Source organism: Pelodiscus sinensis, chromosome 5, assembly GCF_049634645.1.
Source record: "Pelodiscus sinensis isolate JC-2024 chromosome 5, ASM4963464v1, whole genome shotgun sequence".
In the NCBI taxonomy this organism is placed as follows: domain Eukaryota; kingdom Metazoa; phylum Chordata; order Testudines; family Trionychidae; genus Pelodiscus; species Pelodiscus sinensis.
Window position 1 is genome coordinate 111,138,070 of NC_134715.1, and position 16,163 is coordinate 111,154,232.

Here is a 16,163-nt window from a genome sequence, read left to right on the forward strand (position 1 = left end):
ACTCAATCGTGGGTTTGATTTTTTTTTTTAGCTTTATGAACTTGAGTCATATTTTGGCGTCCATTACACTTGTGCAACCAAATGAAGTCATTGGGATTACTTAGGAAAAAATCTAGCTCAGAATAGCAACATCTGGATACCAACATCTACTGAACTGTTTAAACAATTTCATGTTTATTTCTCTACATTTTTCCAGCAATGGAAAAGTTGTATTTATCTGCATCTGCACCATTTAAGTGGTGGTATATATTTCATGGAATATAAAATTATTCAAATGGTACTTATTAATGTATTTGTGCTAATGACATATTTACCCAATAAATGTATCTCAGCCACATTGAGCACAAAGTAGTTAAGTCAGCACCTTACAAAATCCACACTGTATCCATATCACCTCAACCACATGTAATTTACAATTAAACAAAAGATGCTGAAAATGAGAATATTTTAAATTAAAATCCTAAGTAAATCTATAAATTGGGGAGTGGAAATTTTCTGTTCCTGTCTGATGTGGCATGAATCAAAGATATAATGATCTATAACAAAATAATGGTTTGCTTATTTTTATTTTGCTCAAATCATTGCACCACTCATGAATAATGCAAGTGTGGTGAATGCTTGTAAAGGACTCTATTATTTTAACACATTATGCATATAATACTGGATACTCTATGCAAAAGGATAAGTAATAAGATTGTTCAATGAAAATTAGCCATTTTGTCTGCAGTATGGCAGTAAAAAGTTAATAGACTGATGAGAATGATATTTTCCTAATGGCCTACTTTTTTGAGGGGTAGGGAGACCAGGAAATCTTACTTTCCAATCTGTCTTTCTACTATATTGAGAACTTTCTGCTGTGTTACATCCTTTCAGATACCAATGTCATCTGTATGGCATGACAGGGTGCCAGATTCTGTTCTCGACTCTATAGCTAATTTATATTAACCCTGAGTATTGTTTTATCTGTTTTCTAGATGAAGAAATGGACCTCATTACCATAGTATCTGAGCAGCTCACAATCAGACCCGGGCCAATATCTTATTTATTTATTTATTTTTGGTTTGCTGGCAGTTCCAAATTTAAAAAATTCATTTCAGGTCAGTCCCAAACCAAAATGTTCTGGAACTGTCTTCAAATTGAAAAGTCAGTAAAAATAGTTTTGGATTGAATGAAATATTTGTTTGATCCAAAACAAAATGTTTTATTTTGATGTTATATTTATTTTGATACATCAGACATCTGTCGTGGCATTTTAAATATAGCTAGAAAGTATTAATAGGTTTACAAATTCAGCTTTTAATCAAAGGAAAGGAAATTTGGAAGTGAAGGGGGGAGGGAGTGCAAATGAACATCTTCCCCATCCTCCTCTATCACAGGGGTTAGGACCCTTTTCTGGACTATGTGGGAAAGTTAGAGAGACCATATTCAAATTCTCATTCTGGCCCAGGGACATGAGCCCATGTGTCCCATGCAAGTGTTCAAGCTTCAGTGTTACCAGTTATTCTGCAATCATTTTTTCCTCACCCTATAGCCTAGTTTTTAGGGTATTTGCCTGGGAAATAGGAGACTTGGGATGAAGCAGGAACCTGAAACTGTTTACAAATTTCTGATTTAAAAAAAAACTGAAAAAAATTGCTGAAATTGACATGAATTTAGCAAATGTTTTGATTCACCAAATCTATATTTTTAATCAAAAAAGTTTCAGCTGAAAATAATTTGACCAATTCTATTCACTACGCTTTGATGTATTTACCTGCACATCTATCTATCAGGAATAGATAAATACAAACCCTATTTTTACAGATGCAGAACTGAGCTTTGCCCACATTCACACCAAGTACATTTAAAAAAAAGACTAATAGTGATATCATTCTGGTAAAGAACGAGTCCCCCTGCCAACCCTACCATTCTCTGACCTGGATCCTGTGTAAGGATGTTAAATTGCGGTTATCTGGCTAATCGTGTAGTCAATACAGTTTGTATTGATTATGTGGTTAGTCAATAAGAACTGCTCTGCAGAGCTGCAGCAGGGGTAGCTCCAAGAGCCAGCTCTAGCCAGGACTGAGCAGTCCCAGCTTGTGCCGGCTCTGGGTGCCACCTATGCTGCAACTCTGCATTTTAAATGTAGTAAGAGTCGCCAGGCTCTAAGGAAGATAGAAGTTGTGTGATCAAATAAGAAAAGGCAAGTAGTGGGCAAAAGGCAAGTGAGAGGGAAGGATTAAAATCAATATCTGAGGACAATACACTGGTACAACATTAAGGCAGCACATAATTTAATTTTGCAAGACTCTGTTAGTTTCAGCTATTACTAAGCTGACTGCTGTATTTAATAGATGCAGATTTGTTGTAGCCATGTTATTACCAGGACATTCGAGAGACAGGAGGGATGAGGTAATTTCTTCTATTGGACCAACTTCTGTTAGGTCTTGTCTTCACTCTGCGGAAAATTGACACTTCTGCGAGAGCTCTTCTGGTGTTCGATTTAGTAAGTCTAGTTAAGACTTGATAAATCAAACTAAGAGGGTGCCCCTGCTGGCAGCCAGTACTCCTGTTCTTGCAAGGAGTAAGAGAAGCCAACAGGAGCATTTGCTCCCATTGACTGCCTCCCGTGGGGACAACTCCAAACTCAGCTTATTGTAGGCTGACTTCAGTTACGTGTTCTATGTAGCTGGAGTTGCATACCTTAAGCTGAACTTCCATATCTAGTCTGTAGACATGGCATTGGAGAAACAAGCTTTCAAGCTCACACAAAGCTCTCTTTTTTGGTGTTAACTAACACTTGTTTGGTGTTAACAAGTTATGCTGAATAACTTGTTCCATTTTGTATTTAGCTAGGTCTACAGTAGGAGGCAAAGATACTAAACTCCAGCTACGTGAATAGCGAAGCTGGAGTCAAAGTACCATAGTTTGACTTACTGAGGCATCCCCACTGCGGGGTGATGATGGGATGAACTCTCCCATTGACTTCCCTTACTCCCTGCAACCTGGTGAAGTACCGGAGTTGATGGAAGCATGATCAGCATCTTTACTAGACCCGCTAAACTGAACCTTGTGAGATCAATCTCTGCAGTCTCAATCTCAAAAAGAAATAACAAAATGTTTTTAAGTACATTAGAAGCAGGAAGCCTGCTAAAAAACCTGTGGGTCCCCTAGATGATCGAGCTATAAAAGGAGCAATCAAGGACGATAAAGCCATTGCGGAGAAACTAAATGATTTCTTTGCTTCAGTCTTTACAGCTGAGGATGTTGGGGAGATTCCTGAATCTTCACCGTCCTTTGTGGGTGATGAATCTGAGGAACTGTCCCGGATTGAAGTGTCATTAGAGGAGGTTTTGGAACAAATAGAAAAACTTAATGTTAACAAATCTCTGGGACCGGATGGCATTCATCCAAGGGTTCTAAAAGAACTTAAATGGGAAATTGCTGAGCTATTATCTGTGATTTGTAACCTATCCTTTAAATCGGCTTCCATACCTAATGACTGGAAGGTAGCCAACGTGACACCAATATTTAAAAAGGGCTGTAGAGACGATCCTGGCAATTACAGACCGGTAAGTCTTACTTCAGTACCGGGCAAATTAGTCGAAACAATAGCAAAGAATAAAATTGTGAAGCATGTAGAAGAACATAATTTATTGGACAAAAGTCAACATGGTTTCTGTAAAGGGAAATCCTGTCTTACTAATCTGTTAGAGTTCTTTGAAGGGGTTAACAAACATGTGGACAAGGGGGATCCAGTAGATATAGTATACTTGGATTTTCAGAAAGCCTTTGACAAGGTCCCTCACCAAAGGCTCTTGTGTAAATTACATGACCATGGGATAAGAGGGAAGGTCCTTTCTTGGATTGAGAACTGGTTAAAAGACAGGAAACAAAGGGTAGGAATAAATGGTAAATTTTCAGATTGGAGAGGGGTAACTAGTGGTGTACCCCAAGGGTCAGTCCTGGGACCAATCCTTTTCAACTTATTCATAAATGATCTGGAGAAAGGGGTAAGCAGTGAGGTAGTAAAGTTTGCAGATGATACCAAACTGTTTAGGATAGTCAAGACAGAAGCAGACTGTGAGGGACTCCAAGAAGATCTCACCAAACTGAGTGATTGGGCAACAAAATGGCAAATGAAATTTAATGTGGATAAGTATAAAGTAATGCACATCGGGAAAAATAACCCCAAATATACGTACAGTATGATGGGGGCTAATTTGGCTACGACAAATCAGGAAAGAGATCTTGGAGTTATTGTGGACAGTTCTCTGAAAACTTCCACACAGAGTGCAGCGGCGGTCAAAAAGGCAAATAGGTTGCTAGGAATTATTACGAAAGGGATAGAAAATAAGACCCAGAATATCTTACTGCCTCTGTATAAAACTATGGTACGCCCACATCTTGAATACTGTGTACAGATGTGGTCTCCTCACCTCAAAAAAGATATTTTGGCCTTGGAAAGGGTTCAGAAAAAGGCAACTAAAATGATTAGGGGTTTGGAACGGGTCCCATATGAGGAGAGGTTAAAACGACTGGGACTTTTCAGTTTAGAAAAGAGGAGACTGAGGGGGGATATGATAGAGGTATATAAAATCATGAGTGGTGTGGAGAGGGCTGATAAAGAAAAGTTATTTATTAATTCCCATAATAGAAGAACTAGAGGACACCAAATGAAATTAATGGGTAGCAGGTTTAAAACTAATAAAAGAAAGTTCTTCTTCACACAACGTGTAGTCAACCTGTGGAACTCCTTGCCAGAGGAGGCTGTGAAGGCTAGGACTATAATAGAGTTTAAAGAGAAGCTGGATAAATTCATGGAGGTTAGGTCCATAAAAGGCTATTAGCCAGGGGATAAAATGGTGTCCTTGGCCTCTGTTTGTCAGAGGCTGGAGAGGGATGGCAAGAGACAAATCGCTTGATCATTGTCTTCGGTCCACCCTCTCTGGGGCACCTGGTGCTGGCCACTGTCGGAAGACCGGATACTGGGCTAGATGGACCTTTGGTCTGACCCAGTACGGCCGTTCTTATGTTCTTATGTTTTTATGTTCTTATGCAGGGTTGATCTTCTGGTAAGTGTAGACAAGGCCTAAGTAAATTTGCCAGACCTGAAGAAGAGGCTTGTATAAGCTGCAAAGCTCATCTCTCTCACCAACAGAATCAAAAAACAGGACTATGTAGCACTTTAAAGACTAACAAGATGTTTTATTAGGTGATGAGCTTTCGTGGGCCAGACCCACTTCCTCAGATCACATAGTGGAAGAAAATTGTCACAACCATATATACCAAAGGATACAATTCTTTTAATTGTATCCTTTGGTATATATGGTTGTGACAATATTCTTTAATTGTATCCTTTGGTATATATGGTTGTGACAATTTTCTTCCACTATTTGATCTGAGGAAGTAGGTCTGGCCCACGAAAGCGCATCACCTAATAAACCGTCTTGTTAGTCTTTAAAGTGCTGCATAGTCCTGTTTTTTGTTTCAGCTACACCAGAATAACACGGCTACATTTCTATCACCAACAGAATGTGGTTCAATAAAACCGTCAGCTACCTTTTCTCTGCTGCATTTAAAGTTTTTTTTTCTGTTGATCTTGGCCTCTGATAGGTCTACTGTTAACATCATGGAGTGTGTCTACGCAGCAAAGTTATTTTGGAATAATGACCGTTATTCCAAAATAACTCTGCGAACGTCTGCACAGCAATTTCATTATTTTGAAATAATTTCGAAATAACGGACGGCTTATTCCGACTTCTGTAAACCTCATTCTACGAAGAATAACACCTATTCTGAAATAGCTATTTTGAAATAAGACGTGTATAGATGCTCCACTTCTGATATTTTGAAATAGCCCCTCACCAGGGCCATTCTTAGTTATTCCTCCTGGGGCTCTAAATCGAGGTAGAACATCTACATTAGGGAAGCCTTCCTCAGACTAATTTTGAGGCTTCCCTGCAGTGTAGACGTGCTATCTTGAAATAAGCTATTTCAGAATAACTATTCCAGAATATCTTATTCTGAAATAACTGTGCAGTGTAGACGTAGCCATAGTCCTAACATTGAATATTTCTTTCTTGACTGTATGTCTCTCAAGAAAATCTTCCCTTCCCCTTTTCTCTAGCAACAATGTTCAAAACACTAGGTCAGCACTGCCTTGAAAGGAAGAGTGCTAGTATGGAATCAGCAGCACTGCTTTCTGTAGAGGGAGTTGCTAGAGGGGAATGTCTTATCTAAACGTTGACCCAGACCCCACTGTAATCTAAGAAATGTGGAATCTTTCAATTGACTTCAATAGTACCAGGATTCACTTGCATTTTTGCTGTGCCTGAAGATAAGAGTTCAGGTAGGCACAGCGGTAGGAAGCCAGGAATCCTTTACCAGTTAGTTGTGTCCCTTTTCACTGCTTGGCAGAGCCATCTTTCCTGTCTTAACTTCAGTGTCCAAAAGCAGACATTCACTTTAAAATTTAAAGTAAGGGGCTTCTTTTATAGCAACCCACAAAAGGACAACATTGTTTTCTCCTAATGTTAGCTTAAGAAGTGTAGGCTTCTGCTTTAGCTTCATGCTGAGAATGAAAGTTGTGAAAATTAAACCAATTAATGTGGCTGTATTTTTAATCACTCTTATTAATAAGCTGAGTTAAACCAAAAGGGACAAATGCCTCATTTAATCATTTTCTTCTTGAAGAAGTCCAATTTGCATTTAAATCCCCTCTACTAAATAAATTATCCCAGTCATTAAGAATAATGATAATAATTAAAGAACAACATTTAGAGAAACAGGGTTTAAGTGGATACTAATAAACTTCCTGCCCCTTGCTAAAAGTGAATGTTTAATTTAGGTTCTTACAAAATAAAATCACTTACTAACATGATACATTTCAAAATCAACCCAGAGGAGCATAAGAATAACATAATATATTCCTCTTGTAACTTGTGTGGAATTAAATTCAAATTGCTGGAGATGAATCTACATCAAATGATGTTATCTAGCTGTAATTGGGGACCAGCTTCAGAGGCACATATTCTGATCCAAGCTAAGCCTGGGGGTGTCTGCAAGTCAATTGAAGCAAATGATCTTGATTCTCTTTTCACTTTTTTTCTCATGAACTACCTTGAGAGGAAATCCAGCCTAACCGACCTTCCTTTGGGCTAGCCAAAATCAGCCTATGGCCTAGCTAAAGGGCCCAATCTTTCTCTTTTTTCTGAGACCAAACTCCCATTTTCATAGGTAGGCCTTTGCCTGCCTACAGAGTGCTGGAGACTGTGCTCACTCAAATGACATTGTCTTTAAACAGAGATGTCTGGTATAAAACAGCATCAATAACATAGACAAGAAATATCAAAAGGGCTGTAGTATGTGAGTTACACAGATAAACTTGTTTTCAAAGGAGAAAAGCTGCCAAAGAGTGGGGTAAAATCACTTTCTCCAATTTAAGCAAGAGCTGAGGGGAATAGGTCTCGTTGAACCTTTTTACAAGAATGTACATCTCTGGTCAGCTTCAAGATCCAGGTCACCGATCCTGCAAGTCACTCTTTTTGGCTGAGTGCACTGGTGCAGAGTGACTGGTCAGGATCTAAATCTTCAGATACTTCTGTGGTCTGGGGCCTAGCTAGCTCTGGATTGCAAAAAGAACAGATCCCCAAGATGTCAGCATTGGTCAATAATAACCATGCCAAGTGAGCGGGGTGCACTGCTTTTACACCAGGCCACTGACAGATAAGCCCATTTCTTCCATAAATGAGAATGAACCCATATTTTACCTCATTTGAAGTAAAATACTAGACTCATCTCTTTGGGTATGTCTACACTACAGATGTTAGTTCGAATTAACTTTGATAGGTGCTACACATACAAACCGCTAGTTCGAACTTAATTCGAAATAGCGGAGCGCTTAATTCGAACTAGGTAAACCGCATTCTACGAGGACTAATGCCTAGTTCGAATTAAGTAGTTCGAATTAAGGGCTGTGTAGCCACTTAATTCAAACTAGTGGGAGGCTAGCCCTCCCCAGCTTGCCCTGGTGGCCAGTCTGGGCACCACCAGGGAAACTCGTCTGCCCCCCTCCCAGTCCCGGAGCCCTTAAAGGGCCACAGTTTGGCTATGGTGCCTGTGCCAGGTGTAAGCCTGCCAGCACCCAGCCAGCAGACCCTGCAACTGGCACAGCATGAGCCAGCCACCTGCTGCCACCCAGCCCTCCGCCTCTTCCCGGAACCAGGCTGGCAGCTCCCAGGAGCCTGCCCGGGGCCACAAGAGGCGGGTGCCCACCTGGTCTAGTGCGGACATCGTGGACCTCATAGAGGTTTGGGAGGAAGCCTCCAATGTCCATAACCTCCGCACTAGGCACAGGAAAGTGGCCATCTAGAGCAGGATAGCTGCCAGCCTGGCCACCCAGGAGCAGGTTTGCATGAAAATCAAGGTGGTCCAGTGAGAACCCGACCCTGAGCCCTGAGCTTAGAACATAACATAAGAATGGCCGTACTGGGTCAGACCAAAGGTCCATCTAGCCCAGTAGCCTATCTGCCGACAGTGGCCAACACTAAGTACCCTGGAGGGGATGGACCGAAGACAATGACCAAGCTATTTGTCTCGTGCCCTCCATCTCTAGCCTTCAACAAACAGAGACCAGGGACACCATGTCTACCCCCTGGCTAATACCACTCCATGGACCCAACCTCCATGAATTTATCTAACTTCTCTTTAAACTCTGTTATAGTTCTAGCCTTCACAGCCTCCTGCAGCAAGGAGTTCCACAGGAAGACTATTTGCTTTGTGAAGAAGAACTTTCTGTTATTAGTTTGAAGCCTGCTACCCATTCATTTCATTTGGTGTCCTCTAGTCCTTCTATTATGGGAACTAATGAAGAACTTTTCTTTATGCACCCTCTCTACACCACTCATGCTTTTATAGACCTCTATCATATCCCCCCTCAGTCTCCTCTTTTCTAAGCTGAAAAGTCCCAGTCTCTTTAGCCTCTCTTCATATGGGACCTGTTCCAAACCCCTGATCATTTTAGTTGCCCTCCCCTCTCCCACCCTCTCTCTTTCCCTCTCCCACCTCCTTTTCCCAGTCTCCCCGAGTTTTGTTCAATAAAGAGAGTTTCTATTTTTGAACACACGTGTCCTTTATTTTGTACATCAGGAAGGGGGGCTAGGGAGGGGTAAGTGGAAGGAGGTGAGGGAGGTACGAGCCCCCGATGAGGAGGACTGGGGTGGCTCTGCGGGCTCCTCGGGGTGGAAGCCCTCCTGCAGCTCCCCGATTGACACCCCCCCCCCCGGATGGCAGCCTGCGGCAAGTGTGGCCGGGCTGATGGCCGAGTGCTGTGATGTGCCGAGTATGGGCATTCAGTGCACTCCAAGCCAGGACTGCTTTGCTGTCCCTCATCGATTTAGACAAGCGAGCGGGGAACCCCTGAGAACTGTCTGTCCGGGTGGGGGTTGGAACCCTTTAAGCACAGCCCTTGGCTAGCCTGAGGCAGCAGCTCCATGCTCTAAGTCCTAATCTGATGCCCTGCCGGCACTGCTTCCGGCCAGACTTAACCTCGGTTCAGGGTCCACTCAATGTGGACATGCTAGTTCGAATTAGCAAAACGCTAATTCGAACTAGTTTTTAGGTCTAGATGCATTAGTTCGAATTTGCTTAGTTCGAATTAACTAATTCAAATTAAGTCACTTTGAATTAGTGCTGTAGTGTAGACATAGCCTGTGATAAGTATTCTGCCAATAGCAGTGTAGACCATTTTTCAGTGTGTGTGCCACAACTGGTGAGTGGTGAGCTGCCGAGATGAGGGTTGTCCTTATGAGCCTGCTTCGTGTTTACCACAAGGCCTAGTATCCTGCTTCTAGCTATGGGGGTCCTGGGTTCAAGTCCATGTGATTGCCAAGAGGATATTTGTTATAGCAGCACTAACAAATGGCTCAATAAAGTTTCTCTGAAGATGCTACAACAAACAATATTTCTGTATGTTGTAAATATCATTGAGTAAACAAAACACACTACAAGTATTGCTACAAATGACACCCTGAGATGTCAGCCCTTCTAATTGACTTGCTTTATACAGGGAGTTAGGCCTGGAACAGAGTTCCTGGGTCATCAAGACCAGTCTCCGAGTATTGCACACAGCCCCATTGTATACCCGGAACCATTCCATGTACCTGACATCAATCTTAAAGCTCTACTCTCTCAGTTAAACTAGGCTAAGTATTTTTGCTAGATGAATAAAGTATGACTAAGAAGGTTTTGCTTGTTTGTGAGTAGTATTTTTGCTTGGGGTGGTAAATTTCAGCACAGTTTTGCAAAGATGCTATACAAAGTTTTGCAGATACCCAGTTAACACAGAGAAAGGCACATTAGCAATGAAGGGCCAAAGCAAGACCAACAGACACATTGCCAATTCTTAGGGGTTTTTAAAATAAGTTTCTATAATTTTTGCCAATTTCAGTTCATGTAGGCGTGATTCTGTTTTGGCAAATGCTTGTAAAAACTGAATCACACATTCCTATAGTTGTCTCTCAATATCATATTTGCTTAGATTAGCAGTATAACAACAGATTTTTGCTTTAGCTCACAACCCTTCCATTTAACCTGGACTTTGACGGTCACACTGCACTCTATCTAGTTCATGGAACACCAGCATTAAGAAACGTTCTGAAAGCCAAAATCTGCTCGTTTACATCCTCATGCAAATCCAGTATAGTCTCTAGGGAAAATTCTACTCTATATTGGCGTGACTATGATATAAATCCATTCTTTGAAATCTTCTGAAAATGTGTGGTTTTTTTTAAAAATTACATTTTGCACTGGGATAATGAATAATTTTGGGGCTAGTTCTGATCCTTTCACATGGTGCAAGCTCCCATTCACTTCAGTGGATTTTCTGCCTGAATAAAGACCCTGAATAGACCTTGAGGCTATGTCTACACTTCAGGCTTTTTGCACAAGAATAGCTGTTCTTGCACAAAAACTTGCAGAGCATCTACACTGCACACGCATTTTTGCGCAAGGAAATTTACAGGAAAGCATCAGAAAAGAGGGCTTCTTGCACAAGAGTTATTCCTCTCCCCACGAGGAATAAGCCCTTTTGCGCAAGAACTCTTCCACAAGAAGGCAGTGTGGACAGGCAACAGGGATTTCTTGCACAAGAAACCCCAATGGCTAAAATGGCCATCAGCGCTTTCTTGCACAAGAAAGCATCCACACTGCCATGGGTGCTCTTGCGCAAAAGCACATGGCAGTGTGGACACGCTTTTGCGCAAGACCTTTTGTGCAAGAACTCTTGTACAAGAACAAAAGACCAGCTTGGCTTAACAAGGAGATCTTGCATGATCTCAAAATAAAAAAGGAGTCATATAAAAAATGGAAACTAGGACAAATAACAAAGGATGAATATAGGCAAGCAACACGGGAATGCAGGGGCAAGATTAGAAAGGCAAAGGCACAAAATTAGATCAAACTAGCTACAGGCATAAAGGGAAACAAGAAGACCTTTTATAAATACATTAAAAGCAAGAGGAAGACCAAGGACAGGGTAGGCCCACTGCTTAGTGAGGAGGGAGAAGCAGTAACAGGAAACTTGGAAATGGCAGAGATGCTCAATGACTTCTTTGTTTCGGTCTTTACCGAGAAGTCTGGAGGTGTGCCTAACGTAGTGAATACAAGCAGAGAGGGGGTAAGTTTAGAAGATAGGATACACAAAGAACAAGTTAAAAATCACTTAGGAAAGTTAGATGTCAGCAAGTCACCAGGTCCTGATGAAATGCATCCCAGGATACTCAAGGAGCTGATAGAGGAGGTATCTGAGCCTTTAGCTATGATCTTTGAAAAATCATGGCAGACAGGGGAGATTCCAGAAGACTGGAAAAGGGCAAATATTGTGCCCATCTATAAAAAGGGGAATAAGAACAACCCAGGAAACTACAGACCGGTCAGTTTAACGTCTGTCCCAGGGAAGATAATGGAGCAGGTAATTAAGGAAATCATATGCAAACAGTTGGAAGGTAATAAAGTGATAGGGAATAGCCAGCATGGGTTTGTGAAGAACAAGTCATGCCAAACTAATCTGATAGCTTTCTTTGATAGGATAATGAACCTTGTGGATAAGGGAGAAGTGGTGGATGTCATATACCTAGACTTTAGTAAGGCATTTGATACGGTCTCGCATGATATTCTTATTGATAAACTAGGCAAATATAACTTAGATAGGGCCATGATAAGGTGGGTGCATAATTGGCTGGATAACCGTAGTCAGAGTTGTTGTTAACGATTCTAAATCCTGCTGGAAAGGGATAACAAGTGGAGTTCCTCAAGGGTCTGTTTTGGGACCCGTACTGTTCAATATCTTCATCAATGATGTAGATATTGGGATAGAGAGTACGCTTATTAAGTTTGCAGATGATACCAAACTGGGTGGGGTTGCAACTTCTTTGGAGGATAGGGACATAATTCAAAATGACCTTAGCAAGTTAGAGAAATGGTCAGAGGTAAACAGGATGAGGTTTAATAAAGAGAAATGCAAAGTGCTCCACTTAGGAAGGAACAATCAGTTCCATACATACAAGATGGGAAGCGACTGTCTAGGAAGGAGCATGATGGAAAGGGATCTAGGGGTCATAGTGGACCACAAGTTGAATATGAGTCAACAGTGTGATGCTGTTGCAAAAAAAGCAAATATGATTCTAGGTTGTATCAACAGGTGTGTTGTAAGCAAAACTTGTGAAGTCATTCTGCCGTTCTACTCTGCACTAGTTAGGCCTCAGCTGGAGTACTGTGTCCAGTTCTGGGCGCCACATTTCAAGAAAGATGTGGAGAAATTGGAAAGGATACAGAGAAGAGCGACAAGAATGATTAAAGGTTTAGAGAACATGACCTATGAAGCCAGGCTTCATGAACTGGGCTTGTTTAGTTTGGAAAAAAGAAGATTAAGGGGGGACATGATAGCGGTTTTCAAATATCTAAAAGGGTGTCACAAGGAGGAAGGAGAAAATTTGTTCCTCTTGGTTTCTGAGGACAGGACAAGGAGTAATGGGCTTAAAGTGCAGCAGGGGAGGTTTAGATTGGACATTAGGAAAAAATTCCTAACTGTCAGGGTGGTCAAATATTGGAATAAATTGCCAAGGGAGGTGGTGGAATCTCCCTCTCTGGAGATATTTAAGAACAGGTTAGATAGGCATCTGTCAGGGATGGTGTAGACGGAGCTTGGTCCTGCCTTGAGGGCGGGGGGCTGGACTCGATGACCTCTCAAGGTCCCTTCCAGTCCTATTATTCTATGATTCTATGATTCTAAGCCTGCAGTGTAGAAGTAGCCTCTCCTGAGAGTGGTCACTGCTGCTGTTGCTATTCTATATTGCTAACAGGATGGCAGTGTTTGCCTATTAGGAGATGATGATATGTCTGGAAACTGTTTAACTGATTTGCTGACTCACTGGTGTAGCTGGCTCATCCCACCTGGTTATAAGAGACTTGGGGAAAAGGAAGGCTGGAAGCTGGGTTCTGAGGGGAGGAATGAAGAAGCAGCTACACTGTAGTATGGAATTTTAGTTTACTAGTTAGTAGTAGTTTGAGACTGATCCTCCTAATAATAAATCAGACCTTAAGAGAGGTAACTTTCTTTTCACTATTGTGTCTACATTACAGTTAGTATCCAGTGGATGGCCCATGTTGGCTGTCTTGGTCTGTTTGTAAGATAGACATTTGGGCTTGAACTGCAGCAAAGAGTCTAGGACTCTGAAGGGTGTGAGGGTCCCAGAGCTCAGGCTGTGGTCTGAGCCCCAATGTCCACAGTGCAATTAAGTAGCCCTGCAGTCTGAGCCAGCTGGTATGGGTCAGCCACGAGTGTGCCTAATTGCAGTGTAGACCTATCCCATATGTCTAGGTTTGTTGCAGTGAGATGGGAGGGGGTCCCATACATGATCACAGTAACATATTTTTAAACCAGACTTTGCACTTTCTGTAGACCTCTGGGCTACGTCTACACTGGCATCCCTTCTGGAAAAGGGATGCTAATGTAGCACATCGCAATTGCAAATTCCGCGGGGGATTTAAATATCCCCCGCGGCATTTGCATTTACATGGCTGCCGCTTTTTTCCGACTTAGAGATAAGCCGGAGAAAAGTGCCAGTCTAGACGTGATTCTCCGGAAAATAAGCCCTTTTCCGGAGGATCTCTTATTCCTTCTTAAAGTAGGGGTCTGTTTTGGGAATAAGACCTTCAAAGTAGGAATAAGAGATCCTCCGGAAAAGGGCTTATTTTCCAGAGAATCACGTCTAGACTGGCGCTTTTCTCCGGCTTATCTCTAAGCCAGAAAAAAGCGGCAGCCATGTAACTGCAAATGCCGCGGGGGATATTTAAATCCCCCGCGGATTTGCCTATTCCAAAGTGTCTAATCTGCATCCCTTTTCCAGAAAAGGGGTGCAGTGTAGACACAGCCCTGATGTGCTGTACAAACAATGAAATACCCCTATGAGGTTGGCATAGATTGTGAGTGCAATGGTGAACATTCCAAGCCATCTCTGCTCTGCTAGGGAAGCAGAACCACTAATTGGACTGGCGGCTAAGACCGTCTCAGTAGAGGAGTGGATTCAGGCACCCAAAAATTCACTCATGGGCCAGAATTCAGATCTGTCTCTCTTAAGGGGGGAAGTAACAGCTGTGGTCATCCCCTTGCCTAATTTCACACTGGGATATATTTCAGCACTGACTCCCATTCACACAATATTGCCAATCCCAGATTTTCAAAAAACATGAATTAGCTCCCTGTTCACTTATGCGCCTTTTTAAAAACACATTAAATGTTTTAAAAGTGGGGGTTAAGTTTATTTTCCTTACTGAATTTTAAATATTTAGGTTACAGTCAGTTCATATTTCCAGGCCTTTCTCTGCAATAGTGAGGGTTAGAGATTTACAACTATTTTAAAGAGGGAAGGTCATCTCTGTGTAAGCTCAATAGCTTCTCTCTCGCCCCCTATAGAAGTTGGTCTAATAAAAGATGTTACCTTATTCACCTTGTCTCTCTAATATCCTGGTCCAACATGGCTACAACAACTCTGCACACAATGCTTATTTTTTAAGTCAAACCTTTTTATTTCCAGGACTTGGGGCTTTAAGAAAAAGGGTAAAGACCATGAGATATGTGACACAGTAACAAGTGTATGCAACACTGCGTTTATTTTAAATTGTAAATAACTCTGCATTTTACAAACTATTATTCCTCTTTTTTCTATTTTCTTTTACAGTTAATTTTGACCATTTTCAAATACTGCGAGCTATTGGGAAAGGGAGTTTTGGAAAGGTAAGAATCAACTCTTTTTAGTGATAAAATTCAACAACAGATTTCTATATATTAATATGATGTGCTCATTCACTCTGAGTAGACGAACAGAGTTGCATGCTTGTGTAACCCCTCCTGTTCACTGGCCCAGCTCATCAGCCCCTCCTCTCAGCATGCAGTCTGTGTGCTGCTTCTAGCACAGTCCCTGCTGGGGGCAGAGGGCAAATCCTGGCAGGAACCAGGAAGTTCTCCCAACATGCTGCAGTTTGTAGTCCACAAATTGTAGTTCCCAGGGCTGCTGCTGAAACACACTGGACCTTGGGCTACACCCTTCCCCCACTTACTGAAAGGGCAACCTCGTCCCTTTCCTTGATCAAAAACCCCTCAGCACATCCCACAGCAGCTCTGACCAATACCCCCAGTCTCTACTCTTCTTTCATCAGGCGGCCCTCTGTTCCAAATTGAGATGGACAGGTGCCCTGTGCTGTCTTGTTGAGCGCCGTGGAGCTGGTGGGTCCTCTCTAGGCACTTCTTCGGCCAGGTCTCACTCAGTCTGCCCTCCTCTGATCCAATTCGGTTCATTCAGAGTTTGGTCAGCCTCTTTTGTTACCCCCATGGTCTGGTTGGGCTCCTCCAGGTCAGAGTACTGCAAGTCTGAGTCAAAATGGTCTGGATCTGGAGACTCACTGCAGTGTAACTCTGGCTCCCCGGTGTGGATATGTCTAGACTACATGGCTCCATCGACGTGAGGCATAAGGGATCGGTTGGCAAAGGCTTCCCCATCTGACAGATCCGCATCTAGACTGCCGCACTGTGCCAGATCAGCTGATCGTCGGTACAGCGCGGCAGCCATGTTTATTTTAATGAAGCAGGGATTATTTAAATCCCTGCTTCTTTGCCTATGCTGGGT

General features: G+C 42.2%; 1 protein-coding gene across 6 annotated transcripts in view; it reads left to right on the forward strand.

The window, feature by feature from the left end:
* STK32B (serine/threonine kinase 32B) overlaps nt 1-16,163 on the forward strand; it is a 288,545-nt gene that overhangs the window by 23,025 nt on the left and 249,357 nt on the right. For all 6 annotated transcript variants that reach the window (XM_014576105.3, XM_075930748.1, XM_014576106.3 and 3 more), the window contains exon 2: nt 15,219-15,274. In XM_014576105.3, coding sequence (XP_014431591.2) covers nt 15,219-15,274 — 56 coding nt within the window. The remainder of the gene's footprint in view (nt 1-15,218; nt 15,275-16,163) is intronic.